General features: G+C 37.0%; 1 protein-coding gene across 1 annotated transcript in view; it reads right to left on the bottom strand.

Moving 5' to 3' along the window:
- Nucleotides 1-17,863, bottom strand: part of PCMTD1 (protein-L-isoaspartate (D-aspartate) O-methyltransferase domain containing 1) — a 42,101-nt gene that overhangs the window by 14,157 nt on the left and 10,081 nt on the right. Inside the window, exons 2-4 of the mRNA XM_060775289.2 lie at nucleotides 12,381-12,462; nucleotides 8,841-9,259; nucleotides 6,001-6,103 (exon numbers count right to left, since the gene is read on the bottom strand). Of these exons, the coding sequence (XP_060631272.1) occupies nucleotides 6,001-6,103; nucleotides 8,841-9,147 (410 nt within the window). The 5' untranslated portion in view covers nucleotides 9,148-9,259; nucleotides 12,381-12,462. The remainder of the gene's footprint in view (nucleotides 1-6,000; nucleotides 6,104-8,840; nucleotides 9,260-12,380; nucleotides 12,463-17,863) is intronic.

Raw genomic sequence — 17,863 nt, 5'->3', positions numbered from 1 at the left:
GGACAAAAATTTCTTGTTAAGGCATAGTTGACATTCTCTGAAATATAATCTCAGTTCTGAAAATCTGAAGAAGCTAATGTAATGGAAAGCAATATCTTCTTAGCCGTTTCCACATTTTAATTCTGGGGCACCTCATTGGGTCTGGATGCACTTATCTTCATTTTGGGGGGAAATAAATTCAGTACTCCAGTATGATCTTGGAAACAATTTTGATATAAATAAACAGTCTTCCATGTATAATAGTCTTCCAAAGTGAGATCTTTGCATATGTTTAAAATAATGTTGTTTTCCACATCAAGCACAGTGAAAAAAATTCCAGAAGATATTTTCTTTTTGTTGAAACTGGTTAAGAAAGAACTGTGTAATAGTTTGCTCTCTAACAGTGTTAGACATTTTTGAAATTTGCAAATGTCAAGTTTCTTTTCTTTATGTAATAATTTATACTTGGTTGTAGAATGGTATAGTCATTTGACCAAAATGAGACAAAGGTGTTTTTTGGGTGGGTTTTTTTTTTTTTGTAGAGCATGAGAACCTCTTTTTGTAGCCTTTACTACATTGCCAGAACAACAAAAACACTGCTGGGAGAGTGCTGAGTTTGTGCCGATTTCCTTCCTTACTATAGATTTAAGAGACTAAAAAGGCTATCTTGCTCACAAGATTTATTCTAGTAGTATTACTACAATTACTACAATTCATTTCACTTACCATTGTTGAAATGTCTTTAGAAGAGTGATGACTGTTTCATATAGCCGCAAGATGAACTGTTGGTTTTCTGGCCCAGTAGAGATCAAACCAGCTTGTGTGCTGGAGGTTTGGTAGGCTGATAGCAGGTGGGCAACCTAGCATTGCCCCGGTTCTCTCCCTCCAAGACGGATATTCTACATCTAGAAGCTGACTGGGAGCAGAAAAGACAACATGTTCCCCTTCAATAAACAAGCGAAGAGGGGCCCCAATATTGCTACATCTGTGCATTAGGCACATCTTTAAGAATCCTTCAGTTCTTAAAAAATGTATATAGACCAAGTCAGTTAAAGACAAAAATGTATTATGTTTCTTATTGAGGGTGAACCAATCACTATAAAATATTGCTTGCAGTGCAGACCAGATTAACAACACCATCATTTTGCTTCTTGAACACCGTTTCATTGCTCCATAGAACAACATTTTGATTGCAAGGATTTTTTAAAAAAAGAAAATGAGGAAGGTGAGACCTTTGGCTTTCATGTTTTTCTAAATGACATCTCCATTTAAAAGGACAACTAAGTCTTTTAACAAACAGTTTGTTAAATATGGAGCAAAAAATGACTGCCACAATATTCTTCACAAGAAACACAACCATTATGATGAAATGTTTTTGAGAAAGTATAGATGCAAACAACTTTATTTTCACAGCAAGAAAACATTGACCTACTTGTCACAGAAAGTCAATAAAGGCACTTATTTGCAGATACAAACTTTTGGAATAGAATATTTTTGATATATCAGAGGCCAAGCTATTCCTCAAGAGGAAAATGAGTATTAACACAGCTTGAGTTTGTATTTAGCCAACACTTTAAAAAGGTACGCTTTTTTACTTGAAAAAAAAAAAACAAACGATAATCATGGTGTTGTAACCAACTTGAAGTATGGTTGTATTGTTGCTGTTACAATGTGCCTTCAAGTTCTTTCCAATTTATGGCAACCATAAGGCAATGCTGCCATAGGTTTCCTTGGTAAGATTTGTTCACAGGGGTTTACTATTGCCTTCTTCTGAGGTTGAGTGCGACTTGCTCAAATTCATCCACTAGGTTTCCATGGCAGAGTGTGGGCTTGATCCTTGATCCCCCAGAATCCTAGTCCCAACTCAAATCACTACATAACACTGGTTCTCAAATGGTTGTACAGCATCTACATTCTAATCATATCCAGAATTCAGTTGTGCATTAATCACTGTACATTCTTAATGAAATTTGCAGGCATTTTTGAGTAGCAGTTTGCTACTTCTTTTTTCAATCTTGGATTAAGATGGCAATTTGAAATACAATCATTAAGGACACTTTGGAGATTTCCCTTTAAATATTTAAAATGAGCCATACTACCAATGCAAGTAAAAACACACAAACAAACACAGTCCTCTTCTAAATCACAGAGACACGTTAAGCGATATACAGGCTAATTTGTTAAAAGACACCTGAGTATTTTGCTGAACATATTTAGAATACCGTACAACAAATGTTCAAAATGAACCATAAAATGTAATGCATGTCAAAAATCTAAGTATGAATATACATGTGTACTGATCTTCCAAAATCAAGTAGAGTTTTGCAAAACAAATAATTGATTTAAAAAAAATCATTTTGCTCTCTTCAGCAGAGGCTGAAGAAATTATACCAGTTAGATATGAGTAACTACAGAAATAAAAAGCTATAGCTTTTTCTGTTAATTTTATTTTTAAACTTTTTTGTGCGTTTTAAAGCAGATGGGAAAATTATTTTACGCTGCAAAATTCTTACATTTTCAGGAATGTTCGCAAAACTAAAGTTTAAAAATAATTCTTATTTGGGGGGGGGGGAAGGGAAACTATGGTTATGCAATCATACAATTTTCAAGCAGTTAGATAATTTCTCGTTTCATCTGGTAAGAACTGGTTTCAGAACAAGGACTGCTCTACATATATCCCTATTGAAAGAAAAATGAGAATATACTTTCCATGTTAATACTTCTTGTCTTGTATCACGTTTCGACATCTCATGGTCCACCAAATTATTCCTGTAAGCTAAACAAAGTTATGTTCTCTGGGGGCATTGCCTTGTAAGTTGTTCAACTCCCATTCATTTGCTATTCATTTTTAAATGGCATGAGGTTACTGTGCCACTGGTGAAATACTTCTTCAATCCCACAACAATCAATCTTGCTTTATTGTTTAGATGTATATGAAATCAATGACAAAGATCATCTTGAGAAGTGGACATAATCTAGATACCACACCATTTTTTCATTTGATCCAGAATAGCTATCTGGATCTAACAAACAGAGGTTAGGGTATGTGCTGAGACAGGAAGATAATAATCCTATAAGCAACACTTCATCACTAAAAATAAAAATCCAACAGATGTTAATTTATCATTGTCAATTTTAGTTTAACCTTTCAAGATCATAATTGGCCAACATATTTAAAATGATCCTGCCCATACTCTGCAATTTGTTCAACAGTAAATTCTGCAGCTGTGCTATCTTTCCTCCAAAACTAGAAATTGTAGTTGGCATGAATAGGGTAACAGGCTTCTCAGTAGACTCGTCCAGACATTGCCATCAGATACACTTTGATTTTTTAAAAGTTCACCTATTCTATTACTTGATCTCTTATGGTTAAATGTTACCATGTTGCTATGATTTTAGAGAGTTTTTTCTTAGTACTGCTTTTAATTAGTCAGGAACTGTATTGTATTTTCCTAGAGAAGTGATAAAAATTCTGTAAAATAAACTTCTAGAAAGTCAGAACATGTTTTTCCAAAGTTTTACTGGAAGTTTCGTTTTCTCCCTCAGAACTATTTTTGTATATATTTGCTTTTGTGTTTTGCATGTTGAATTTATCATTGAGAATTAATATTTAATAACTTTTGGACCTAATGTGTAATCTTATGGCACCTTAAAGACATAAATAATCATTAGAGCATAAACCTTTGTGTACACTGTCCATTTCATCAGATACATGGTGGCCCTGTTTGTCCTATGCAAACACTGAATAAATCAATGTTGATGTAAAAAGGAGGGACAACTGATCTGATCTGGATTAAATTTCTATCTAGCAGGTAGCTAATAATAAAGCAAAAGAGGTAGCATTTATACATCTGAAGAAGTAAGCAGTTCTTGAGCAACAATAACAAGAGTTGTTCATTCTTAAGGTGCCAAAAATGTCTTGTCATGTAATAACAATTAAACCTGCAAATTAAATAATTAGTTCTCTAGTTGTCAACTTCATTCATAAACTAAGGAGAAATTAAAGATAAATTCAATTGTGGTTTTGGGAACTTCATCACTGCTTAGCATATCTATGCAAAGGAATCTTGTAGCACCTTAAGAGATTAACTGAGATACAAAGTTTGTAGCATAAACTTTTGTAGACTCGTTCTACTGCCTTAGAAGCATAGAGGCAGTCTGTAAACTTGAAAAGAATTACCCTCGTGGTCCTTTGAACATGGGGAGATTTTCAGGATTTCTTATGGGACATGCATCCTGCCAGCAGTATTATATATGCATGGAAGTAGCATTAATAAAATACGGAAGGGTTCAAGTGAAGATGTTACCAGGATCTGTCATAAAATTCCCCAAATGAGAAGAAGGAGTTGTACATGTCTCACATGCAATCACTCTCAGACATAACTTCTAAAAAATGGTTGTTGGCAGGAATGGGAACACCAGTAATGATATTTCTGTAGTTCCAGCAGAAGGGGATACATGATTTCAAAGTACAGGATTACTGTATTCTCAATTGAGGTATTTCATTTATGTTTTCCAATTCTAGCACCTTTGAGGCATGGTTCGGCACTGTTTTGCACTGCAGTTCTTGTGGCTGGGTTGCATATACCAACATTCAACTGATATACTACAAAATAATGCATTTGCATAATTTTAGATGCATCTTGAGTATTGCATAATATAAAAATTGCATTTTTGATACCTTAGTTTCAAAAAACGACCAAACATTGTAGTCAAAAGTGGTTGGTTTAAACTAGGTATTCGGAATTACCACATACCTGAAACGTGTGTCATGATAACGTTCAGAAATATCTAGGATGTAAATGTCCCATAGTACAGATGATCATTTAATGAAGCCAGTAAAAAACACTAAAAAACCAGACAAACAGCAGAGACATACATGCCAGTATTCAAAATATGTGTTTATTCCTTAACTAATGGGAAAAAGTAACTTATGTAGTCCAATCTGAGACTCAATGAAAGAGATGTAAACCCAGCTGTCTCCCTTCACAGAGTAAGGTCTATATATAGAGAACTTATGTAGAACTGGAATGGGAGAAGATATGGTACAGAACTGAATAATCTGAATCAATATATCCATTAGTAATTATTTATTTATGATAGTGAAAGAATATATTGCAAGATATGCCAGGATTGCTGATCATGTGATAAAGCACTCATTCCAACGGGTTATATTCAATGTAAATTAAGATATCTATTCCAACTGTCATCCTTACCATTTCTCATTACACTTTATCTCTTCTCCACTTCAGGAATAATTATACCACTCTGAGACACCACCTTCAACTTTTTTTTTCTTGAGTAGCATTCTAATCATAAGGATCTTACCCATATCTTCATGGAATACTGAATTGGGTTAATGTCCCTCTCTCTGCACACATACACAGACACCCCCTCTCTCTCAGACAAGTACTCAGTGAGAAGTAGATGTGATTGACAGAATCCAAAAGCAGTTCATTATAATACAAAGTTAAGATATTAATATAGATATGATTCTCCCCATCCTCCAGCATTCTCAATGTAGAATGACATAACAGTATACAACTTCCATACACAATGTAATATACAGATATAAATTACAATCTACTTCTGTTCCTAGTCATGACAAAGCACCTACCTCAGAATCCATTTTGTCTCTGCTCTCTAACTTTCCTACTCCTTTTAACAACCTCTTTCTCATAACTTCCATACATCATAAGATTTTGTTATCTTCTTGACTATCTCTTTTTAATCAGTCTGCCAGCACATATTCACGGGCAAATTCACTCTCTCCTGAAACTCTCCATAGTTCTCTGGAATACTATTTTCATACTTATGTTAGCACAAACGATTAATAGCCACACCTCAACATGTGATTTGAAAATTTTAAAATTAATACTGCAGACTGGCTGTTGCTGATGGAATAACTGGAATTCTAGGTTTAATTTTCTTTAAATACATAACCCCAAACCCTTGAAACAAATGTTATCACCAAAAAACACCATCATTTTATGACAAGATTAAACAAGCAAATATACTTACTTATCAAAACTATCACTACATTTTATGAAGCTCTCCAGCCTTTCCTTGGCATATTCTACCACATCTGGATGAAGTTCAATTCCATGATTTATTCCAAAAGGCCCTGTAAATTAAAAATCAGCAATAAATGTCACTGAATCAATGAGCACCTTCTATATGAAGCTGAATATTAATGTTAAACGAAATTATTTCATTATTTGAGAAACTGAAAAATAGGTAATACTTTGTACCTCTGTTTCAGCTTCTCAAAGTTGAATAGAAGCCAAAGGGGGAGCTTTGTGATATGAGTGAGATGATAGTTATCCACCAGGCCCAGATGTTTAGAAAGAGTTCCCTACTAAGATCCAAGAACTATAGCTTCAACTTACTGTTTTGGCAGTAAGGAACACTATTCCTTACTGCTAGAGTACATAAAATAGCAGGAAAGAAACGTTGTGTTTGTTGTAAGCGTTTGCTGCTAACTAATATGTATCTATCTACATGTAATTTACTCGAATGCAAACACATATCTAAATGAGAACTCTACAATTCTACTAAAGAAATGATGAAAAGATTCAAATGGTAAAAGTGCTTGAAGAACTATTAGAATAGCTTGAAGAACTATTAGAACATTGCACAAGGAGTCTTTTAAGAAAATCTCGGAATGCTGCTATTCAAGCCACTACATTATCCCTCCATTGCTATTCCCTCACTCCAGTGATAATCAAAAGACACTAATAATGATGAAGTCCCATGGGTTGTTGCCTCTGAAGACTGCTCGGAAGCTTCAAATGGTCCAACGATCAGCAGCCAGGATGCTAAGAGTGGCACTCAGGGAACACACAACTCCTCTGTTGCGCCAGCTCCACTGGCTGCCAATTTGCTACCGGGCACAATTCAAAGTGCTGGCTTTAGCCTTTAAAGCCCTAAACGGTTCTGGCCCGACCTATCTGTCCGAACGCATGTCCTCCTATGAACCCATTAGGACGTTAAGATCGTCTGGGGAGGCCCTGCTCTCGGTCCCGCCGGCTTCACAAGCACGCCTGGCGGGAACGAGAGTCAGGGCCTTCTCAGTAGTGGCCCCTTGGCTGTGGAACACCCTTCCTACAGACATTAGATCGGCTCCCTCCTTACTGGCATTCCGGAAGAGTGTGAAGACCTGGCTTTTCGAACAGGCTTTCAACTAAGCAGTACAATTGAGTGATTATTGGAATGGAATAATGGACAACAAGATTGGATGCTGATTCTATTGAAGAGACATGATGGATTGTTATATTACTGTACTGTTGTATTGATTCTGGTGTTAATTAATTGATATTACTGTTTTTAATTGATTACTGATTTTGTATCGTCTTGTTGAAACTGGTTGTTAACCGCTCTGAGTCGCCTGAGGGCTGAGAAGAGTGGTATATAAATGAAGCAAACAAATAAATAAATAAATAATCTATTTAAGATCTTTTAATCTAATGATATTACTTTGAAGTCCCCCAGGGGTTAACATATTCTTAGGGTGCTATTCCAAATATGGGAATAAGTGTGCCAAACAACACATTTGATGGACAATTTAAACAAGCTACAGATAAACATTAACAAAGAATAAGTTGTACAATATGTACTAATTTACTGTATTTGTTCTAATGAATTTGAGCAAGAAAACATTTTATTCCCCACTAGAGGGAGTAGCAGTCAGTAGTCTAATTCTTTATTCAAACTGGAAAATAATTTAATGTTTTGCTTCATGTTTTGGGCTCTCCAAGAAAACAAGATTTTTTTAAAAAACTGTGATATATGCTGCAATTTGAAAAATTAATTTGATTCTTGTTTTTATGTCATATTATTAATATCAATAATCATTTCACAAATTTGCACAGAATGTGTTTAAAATCCCTTACATTTCCACATCTGAGTAAAAACAACTGCAGAGTTTCCTAAACTGACCTGAGCTGTTTTTATGGCACTATTATGTGCTGTTCTGTAAGCCACCCCAAGTCCCTTTTGGGAGATGGTGGTGGGATATAAAAAAAGTTGTTGTTGTTGTTAGATCAGACGACTCTACCTACATCCTCCCCCTTCCTATTGTTATTTTCCACAGATATGATAAACAAATAAATAGTGGCTACATAAAAAACTGGTTTGCATCTCTGCCCAGCACTGCTGCCCAAGTACAGTTGTTGTACTGGTTTAAACTAGAAGCATCAGAAGAACCAACTACTGATTTTTCATTTCTTGTATACTGTCAGGCCAGGTGACTATGCCTCAAGAGGTATACAAGGAGGCATTTGGCATCCACAGGCTCTAGATGCAGATATAACCAAACACAAACTGGTGCCCTAGAACTACTTCTGGTTGTACTAGATCTCAGATACTATACAGAATATTGTTTTCAACTATTTTCAATTCAACATGTGTCAGAAATAGAAGTGGTCTACTACCAGGCTCCATAGAGTTGGGGAAGTGCGGAGCATGTACATTTCAAGGCACTCCTGCTGAGTGAGGCTTGCCACTGGCTCAGCTGATTCCCTATATAATTTCATTAGTTTGATCATCCATATTTTTTGGTATTCATAGGGTCCTAGAGCCAACCTCCAAAAGTAAGTACAAGCACACATTGTACTTACTTTTGAGTAAGGCACAACATCAAAGTGAATTTCTAGAACAGCAGGACATTTGTTTGGTCTTTTGTAAAATTTGTAAATAATAATTCAGGAAGTTGTGATCAGTCATATACATCTAGGGACAATTAATCAGGAACATATGAAGTTGATACTGCACTAGAGTTCCATAAGCATACATCTTTAAAACTGACATTACCAATAAAGTGTATCTACCATCAAACATTTAGGTTCCATAAAAAACATTACCTAATATTAATCCCACCATTGTGCTTAAATATCCGGTTCCACTACCAAGATTAAGAAAAGACAATCCTGGCTGAAGTTTCAATGCTTCCATAACTTCAGAATAAATGCAAGGTGCTGATAAATGTATATTTCCATGCTTCCAAGCCAAGTCTTTATATGCATTGTCCCTATATCCTTCCAGATAATAGTCACCACGGTCAATAGCTCTGAAGGCTTGTTCCACTCTCTCGGTGCGTATATACTGTGCTTCTTTCAAGTTATCAATTAAGTCATCATTGTCTTCTCCTGCACTGACAGCTCCTCCCATGATGACTTTCTTTAACAATTCAATTAACTTCGGCAATACATTGACAGGTCCTTCCCTGGTGTTTTGGCGTAGAAGAGAATGCAGGCCTGTCCGGCTGCTTTGCAACAGAATCCTAAAAGATTTTTAAGAGGATATGCTTTTATTTTCATAGGATGTAAACATGTGATTATGTAAACATGTAAAAGACTACCCAGTGTGAACAGTTATTAGTACTCATTTGTATTTAATATTCTGGACAAGTTTTGAATTAACACACAGTGGTTTAGTATTATACCACAAGTTTTCGGAATTTGAAACTTATTTTTACTAAGGCAAAACAATCCATATCAACTTCCTTGAATGGAACTAGGTGAAAACAATGTTTGGAAATACGCATTCGGTCCTCAAAAAAAAAAAAAAAAGGCTGAATAAAAGAAAAGAGAAGAATATGTATCAATTAAGGAAAGTGCCTGAAGAGACAGGAAAACAGATAAGATTTGCTCAAGTACAGGCAGTTTCCAAGTTACAAACAAGATACATTCTGTAGGCTTGTTCTAAATTTAAATTTGTATGTAAGTTGGAACAGGTACTTTTAAAAGTACAGGGTGAGGCAGCATAACTTCCTTTTTTCAAAACTTAATAAAACCCATTGTATGAATCAGAAAATTTCATTTATTTTTTTAATAATGTAGGCGCATACCTAAAGTTTTGTTTTACGTAGTTTTGAAGATCAAATTAGGTAGGTGATGTCCCCCATTCTCCATACACTGAGTAAACTGATTTCTGGTGTTTGTCATGACTCTTGCCAGCATTGCAGGCATTATGTTGGCAATTTCTTCCTGGATGTTGGTCTTCAAATCTTGTAGGGTCCTTGGACGGTTCACATAAACACGGGATTTCAAAAAACCCCATAGGAAAAAAAATCACAAGGGGCCAAATCTGGAGAGCGGGCCAGCCACTCCAAATCCACTCAAAAAGCAGGCCTCAACGGCAAAAGCACACTCCTCACTGTTCCAACGCATGATGGCGACTAAACTGTGTCAGGACAAAACTTTATACTCCTGCCTCTTGAACAAGACCACTAGAGCTCTGCTAAGTCTTCAACCGACTGAATGGCGTGCATTTTAAAAAAGGAAGTTATGCTGCCTCACCCTGTATAACTTCAGCCATATATGTGCGTGTGTGTTGGATTAAAGTTGGATATTCGTAACTCAGAGTCTGCCTGTGCTATCAACCAAAGGCATGAATACAGTAGTTTGAGGTCATTTTAACATAAACAAGATTGACCACATTGACATCCATTCTTCTTCTAATACTACTGTGATGAGTACTACTACTATGCAACAACAAAATTTATGCCCATTTCTTCCCCAGGATTGGTACCCAAATCTTCTAAAAAAAAATCTCCTTATAGAGCAGTGGTTCTCAACCTTTGGTCCTAAACACTAAGTCACTGTTTTCAATTACAACGTTAACCTTTCTTGATTCCTCTCAATGAGTGGGATTTGTTCTTTAAAAAGCTCATAACTATACGGATTTTCTCTGCAGTTTTCATCTGCAGCCTATATGTGGAAAGTGCAGCTCATAAGCTATATATGGCCCCTATTGCACTTTTTCAGCCCCAAGAGCATTGGAATTTGGCTCTGGTCTGCACTCCAATCCACTGATTATCTCCTGAAAAGTCTGTATATTATATACCATTTAGCTTCTTATAATCAGGTTGATTTCCCTGGAATTATTATGAATATAATTGATAAGGGACACAAAGAGACATTTAGAAAACAGAGCCAATAATAGCAAAATAATATTCTCTTAAGTCCTGAGAAGGGAAATTATTTGTCAAATATAGTTGGCAAGTGGTTTACTTCACATAATCCAATAATTATTTTTTTTGGGGGGGGGGGATGTAAATATGTATACAGACAAGACAAAATAGTTCTTTAAAATAATAACAAGATGGCTTATAATTTGTAAGTGATGCAGCCTTAAATTCCCTGGAGACATTTGGAAAAAAATAATGTCCTGTCAACTTAAAATATGTATTGCTAGAAAACATTCAACCTAAACAGACATAATAAAGATGCAAAAACAAAGCAAGGCTGACTGTATTTTAAGATTTTCTCCCTTTCAAAGCTTCATTTGCATTAGATTGAGATTTCTTGAAAATAAGCTCAACGAAATACCAGTAGCAGGAATGGAACTCAATTCCGGTGACATTTAAGATTACAGAGGAATAGCAAGTATTAATTTTCTCTATCACACATTGAATTGGAAACAGGTCCACAGCAGAGGACTTAGTTATGGTATCTAGAAATAGCAAGCAAACAAGAGGTATGTCTCTGCCAAGCTTCCAGCAAAATGGCCCCACCTTTTTCAACCTGCTTGAGCTGTTTTGTTTCTTTAATTACATTCACTCTGTAATGTTACTATTGTATTTTCTTCAAGAAATTTAGAATTGTATCATTGCTTTTCCCCATTTTTATTAGGCAAAATGCAGTGGAGGAGTTAAGCAGAGAAAAACAGTGACTGACTTAATCAACTTTGTGATTTGGCGGTAATTTGAACCTACTGTTTATACTCATGTATATATTGTATATACACATGTTACATTATCCAGGTAACATCATATTTACTGAACCACTATTGCTCCAGCATGCTCTCAACACAAAAGGGGGAAAATCCAATAATTTCTTCTTCTAGGACTTTTCATTTTGTTCTGGGATGGATTCTCCAATATCATCTACTGATCGTATGTTTCTAACTTGAAAGCTTATTCCATCAGAAAAGGTTTCCCTTGTTGTACCTGGAAGGGAGGTGCAGAGTGGCCAGGATTAAGGCAATTCTGAAACACCTTTGGATTGGAAATGACAGGCCAAGAACAAAACTAAGCATGATCAGTAAATTTAATTGCACCCTTAATCCTCATGCACTAAGATAGGGCATTTCAGATCCCAAGTCATTTTTCGTTAAAGAATTTACACAGAACTAGAACTATAAGACATACTACAATCTGATGCATTGTAATCAATTTCACATTTCAGCCATTTATCTAATAAAATACTGTTCTGATTATGCCAGGGTCTGATTGTAAGTAGTTTAGTTCAGTCTTGGGGAGCATTTTATGCCCTGCTGATACCAACTGGGGTCAAAGCTTACAAATTAAACTCTAGATGTTTATGTATTTTCTTAACTCTTCATGGCTTGAACAAAGGCCCACATTTACACAAAACATTAACACTAAATGAGTCACTTACCTGTTCAAAAGCCAATTCTAGGAAATGGTCTGATATGTCTTTTCTTTGCTGTATCTCTACTGTGAGTACCTTCTTCATAGAACTGTAAAGTAAGAAAAGAAATTATTAGTCTGTGAAGCCACCTAATATACTCATAAGAGATTGCCAACATCATAGCCTCACATATCCCAGGCCCATGACTATCTTGCCAAGAAAAGCTTATGACTGGTTCACTTTAGGACTACCACAAGTTGGAAATGACTAAAGACACACAACACAACAATAGCCCTTTTGGAACTTTTGGCTGAAGAATCCTTACACAGTTTTTAAACTTTTAAAATATTTTTCTTGAAAACCATCTAAGATTCAAAAACGTTTGATCATGATGAGATAATGATGAGATCATACGGCGGGTTTAAAGTTTAGTAATTATACTCCCTGCCCCAATACTGTTTCCCATTTGCAATTAATTGATAATTAGTTTTAATATTTCATTATAGAAGCCACATTTTACTGTTTTAGTTACAGGAAGTTATGAACAAAATAGGTTCTGTAACTTTGTTCTTAAGTTGAATATGCATGGAAGTCAAAGCAGGAACATTTTTAAGTTTAACTTACCCCCCCCCCCCCGCAATTAGATTTGGTTATCATAAGGAAGGATTAACACCCCTATATATAATATTTTATGTTCCTGTGGGGGTTGGATTTTGAAAAAAAATGGGTTGTTGTAGAAACAAGGATTGGTGATAAAGCTTCAGTGTCTCACCTTTCCCCCATCATAGGTCACACAGGAGTGAATTTCCCTTTTTAGGAATAGATTTCTCTCACTTCCTTGTTGTTTCACTCCTATTTGTGACTAATAATAATATTAATAACTTTATTCTTATATCCTACAACCATCTCCCCAAAGGGACCCAGGGCAGCTTACATGGGAACCAAGCCCAGCAAAACAGAAATAAAATATAACACAATTAAAATACATTGTATTGCAATAATTAAAACAATAGAAACGTCCTACAGACACCATAACAAATAAGAACATCAATATCCATCAACCAGTAGCCAAGTACAGTGGGCATGTTCTGATCTGGGAAGGCAGGGCAAGGGCTAGTGCAATACTGCTGTAAGCGGGGCTGGTAAAAAGTGCTACAGAACCAGACAGTAATTTAGGGCTGGGAGGGCCTAGTCAACAGATGAAACCAATTAATAAAAAGCACATTGAAACAAGGAGTCCTATCAGGCCCGTAGCCAGGATTTCATTTTTTTTGGGGGGGGGAGGGCTGAATTTTTTTCAGGGGGGTTTGGGGGGGGGTGAGTCTCAGTGAAAGAGGGTCTAGCCTAGCAAACCTTTTGTATCATTACCCCAATACCCCCATGCATATGGGATATATTGAGTTTGGTGATCAGATCATGATATGAATAAACGTAACAGTTTAAATTATGCACCAGTAAGGCCTTTTCGCGAACCACCATGAGAATTTTGGGGGTGGGGGGGCTGAAGCCCCTCAAGCCCCACCCTGGCTACATGCCTGAGTCCTATGTAAATTGGATGTTTGTAACTCAGGGATTGCCTCTGTTAGGTTTGATGGTAGTCACATATGACCTTGTCACATGGCTGCCACAGTTGCTCCATGTCATCAGGGAGATGTGGGGAACCTGGAGCCTCACACTCCGTATTGCTCAACTCCAGTAAAGGGCAATCCTATAGGGGGAAGCATTATCGCATGGCTTCCCCCCATGGCAACACGGGAAGCCTCCTATGTTGCCACGCCAGCACCAAGTGTTTCCTCTAACTTACCTCACGCACAGAGACCAGCCAGTGTCATTTGATGGGAGCCAGTCGGCTCTATGGGTGACTTGGGCTAAAGAGTCACTGATTTTGGCCCTTTGTGATAAGGTAGCTGGTCATTGTTTTAGTTGTTCTCATTACTATTCAATGTCATATATTCTGTTCTACTCACTGTTTTGAGAAGCATCTATTTTTATGATCTTCTCTTCCATTTCATTAAAATAGTGGCTTTTGGGTTCAGTTCTTGTTCAGTGATCATTTTCTAGTAAGCTCTACCATGGAGAAATTTTTCACACATTTGCTCACTCCTGCTTCACAGAGATGAACAAACTCAGGAGTCAATCACACTACACTGTTATAGATTTGTTATTCCACTTTAACTGCCATGGAAACATTCTGTGAAAATCCCATGTTTGTAGTTTAATAATACCCAAGAGCTTTCTGTGTGATAATTTTTACATCCCTCCCTGAACTGCATTGTAATGAGATATTGTCTCTTTGCATGATCACCATCAGTCTAGAATGGGTTATGAATAATCTTTAAGGATTTGTAGCTCCAAAAACCCACTGGCAGTAAGTCCACCAATGGAGAAAGTCGAGACTGCAGTTATTTAACAGCAATCTCTATTGTCCTCCCAAAATTGATCCAAGACCAAATTCACGAAAATTAATGTGCTGTATTTGTTTTAAATGATTTCATACTGTTTTAATTATGGGTAGTTTATATTTATTTATTTATTTATTTATTATTTAAACTTATATGCCGCAACTCCCCTGGGGCTCGGAGCGGCTTACAAGAATAGCTAAAATCTAACAAAGTTTAAAAGCAATTTAAAACAATTTAAAAACAACAGTATCAAACATTAAAAGCCTGTCGAAACAGGTATGTCTTACATGCCCTGCAGAAAGCTGGTAAGTCCCGCGGGGCACGAACTTCAGGTGGCAGAGCATTCCAGACTGATGGCGCTACTGCTGTGAAGGCTTTGCGTCTGGTTGCCGTTAGACGCAAGGTCTTGACACTGCGGACTTCCAATAGATCTTGGTCCTCAGAACGGAGGGATCTCTGGGGTTGGTAGGGGGTGAGACGATCCCTCAGATACATTGGCCCCAGACCATGCAAGGCCTTAAAGGTGAGTACCATCACTTTGAAAGTGATCCGGTGCTCAATTGGTAACCAATGCAGCTGTAGTAAGATTGGTGTTATGTGGCATCTCATCAGAATTCCCGCAAGAGGCCGAGCAGCTGCGTTTTGTACCAACTTGAGCTTCCGAATCACTGACAGAGGGAGGCCCTTAATTTTTTTTTATCATTAGTTTTTACATTAAAAGTTTCCTAAAGTTGGAGCTTTGCTTTTGGCTGTACAGGCAGTCTCCAAGTTACAAACAAGATAGGGCCTGTAGGTTTGTTCTTAAGTTAAATTTATATGCAAGTCAGTACAAGTACATTTTAAGAGTAACTTCAGCCATAGATAGAAAGACTGACTGACTGACTGACAGACAGACAGAGGCAGGCTCTGGATAGCACAGGGAAGGATTAACATCCCTGTGGTGAAAGTTTTACTGTCTGTGCCCCTGTTAAGATGATTTTGCCTCACTTTCTGGTCCTGTGAGAATTGGATTTTGAAAAAAAAACTAGCTTGTTGTAGAAACAAGGGCTGGTGATAAAGCTTAAATGGAGGCACCTTTTCCCCACGATAACTCTTCTAGGAGTGAATTTCCATTCCTAGGGGTAGATTTCTCTCACTTCTTGTTGTCTCACCCCCATACTTAACTGTGGGTCGTTTGTAAGTTGCATGTTTGTAACTTTGGGTCTGCCTGTACTATCAACCAAAGGCATGAATATAGTAGTTTGAGATCATTTTAACTGAAACAAAAATTGCCCGAGTTAGCATAGTCTTTTTCTTGTTCTTCTAGTACTATCATGACTACTACAAGTCATTTGTAACTCAGGAACTTCCTGTATTTTGTGCACCCTTACACACATTAACCAGATGTATATTTTAAAACAGGAAGTGTCAACTAGAAACAATTCTAGAATTTTTTTTACATACACACTGTGATGGCACGCCGGGAAGATGAAGAGAAAACTATACGTGTTCGGCTATTTGTCCAGTGACCATCGGTATGCCCTGTATGTACTTTAATTCCCCCAAAATAATACTTTAGAGACGAGACTAAATTTAACCAATGAAGTTTACTGAACAATCAAGGTGAATCAAAACAATGTATACAAAGGTGCAGTTTGATTTTTGATGGTATAGAATTAGAATAGTAAGGAACAGGTATAAGTTATAACTGAGGTAAATATAGATAACAGGAGGCTATGAGATATAATGGTGGTATGTGCTCTGAGGTAACAATAACTATATTTTCTATGAGGTAAGCACTCTCTATAAAACCGCTTTGAGTCGCCTGAGGGCTGAGAAAAGCGGTATATAAATGAAGTAAATAATAATAATAATAATAATAATAATAATAATAAATAAATAAACTCTGGGGCATGTACTATCAATGTTCTTATAAGGCATGTACTGCTCTGATCTATGGCATGTACATGTACTATCTAATCTATAAGGCAAATACAGATTAATTCTATGGCATATACAGCTATTAACTATGGCTTGTGCATCTATATTCTTTGGGCAAATACGTGCTAAGGATTGCCTGTTCCAGACCGCAAGCCAGACCAGACACTTTCTGGCTAACTACTACAAGCTATGTCAAATTAGAATGGAATAAAAGGTCCTTCCACCAGGCTCTGAGCCAGAATAGGCTGAACCAACAGAGCTCAGCCTCTAGGGGGATCCTAAGTTCCTACTCTAAAACTTAGCAGAATGGAACAGTCCACCTCCAGGGAAATAAACAGATGGGTAAAAACTAGGCTGAGACTTCACACACATCATTTGTTTTTAATTTGATCACAGAAGTTACAATATTTCAATACTTGGATAGTTATTCTAATCTCATCCAGAAAGAGAATGGAAAGAAGGTACAAGACAGAATGGGAGAAAGAAGCCTTGAAAGAAAAGGCAGAGACAGGGAAAGAGAATAGATAGAAGGTACAAGACAGAAAGGGAGAAAGAAGCCTTGAAAGAAAAGGCAAAGAGAGGAAAAGAGAAGGTACAAGAAATTAAAGACAGAGAGATGGAAGGGTATAAGGAAGAGAAGGAAGGGAAGGAGCTCTGCATCAGTGGAGCTGAGGGGGAGGCCCTGGTGAGCCAGGTCAAAGGAAGCCATCTTCACCTTCACCTTCACCTCCTTGGCTTCAGGGCCTGCAGCTGGCGAGGTGGTAGCCCTGGAAAGTCAAGGAGGTAGATGTGAAAGCAGCTGTAGTGCCTACACAGGTTGTTTACCTCTTCCTCCTTGGCTCTTGGCTCACTGTTTTGCTGGTTTGCCCCATCACCAGCTCCCTTACATGCATTACAATCGAGTAAATATGGTAATATCAGTAAACCCAATGAAGAACTATTTATTGTTATTATTATTAGAGCTAGTGAACTGACTTTTCTTATAACCTTCTATTTTAGTAATTACATAAGAAAGAAGAAATCCAGTCACAACTTGGCTGCACAAGTGGTCCAGTAAGTTGCACAACAACATTTTTAATGATTAAAACAGTAAATTAATATGCACATGCAACAACTCTGAGGTTTTCCAACAAGTTCTGGTCCCTACAGGCTACTACATAGGTCGTCAACATACTCCAGGCTTTCTGT

Source organism: Anolis sagrei, chromosome 4, assembly GCF_037176765.1.
Source record: "Anolis sagrei isolate rAnoSag1 chromosome 4, rAnoSag1.mat, whole genome shotgun sequence".
NCBI lineage: Eukaryota > Metazoa > Chordata > Lepidosauria > Squamata > Dactyloidae > Anolis > Anolis sagrei.
Note: the sequence above shows the minus strand (reverse complement) of the source record. Positions and strands in the feature narration are given on the sequence as shown.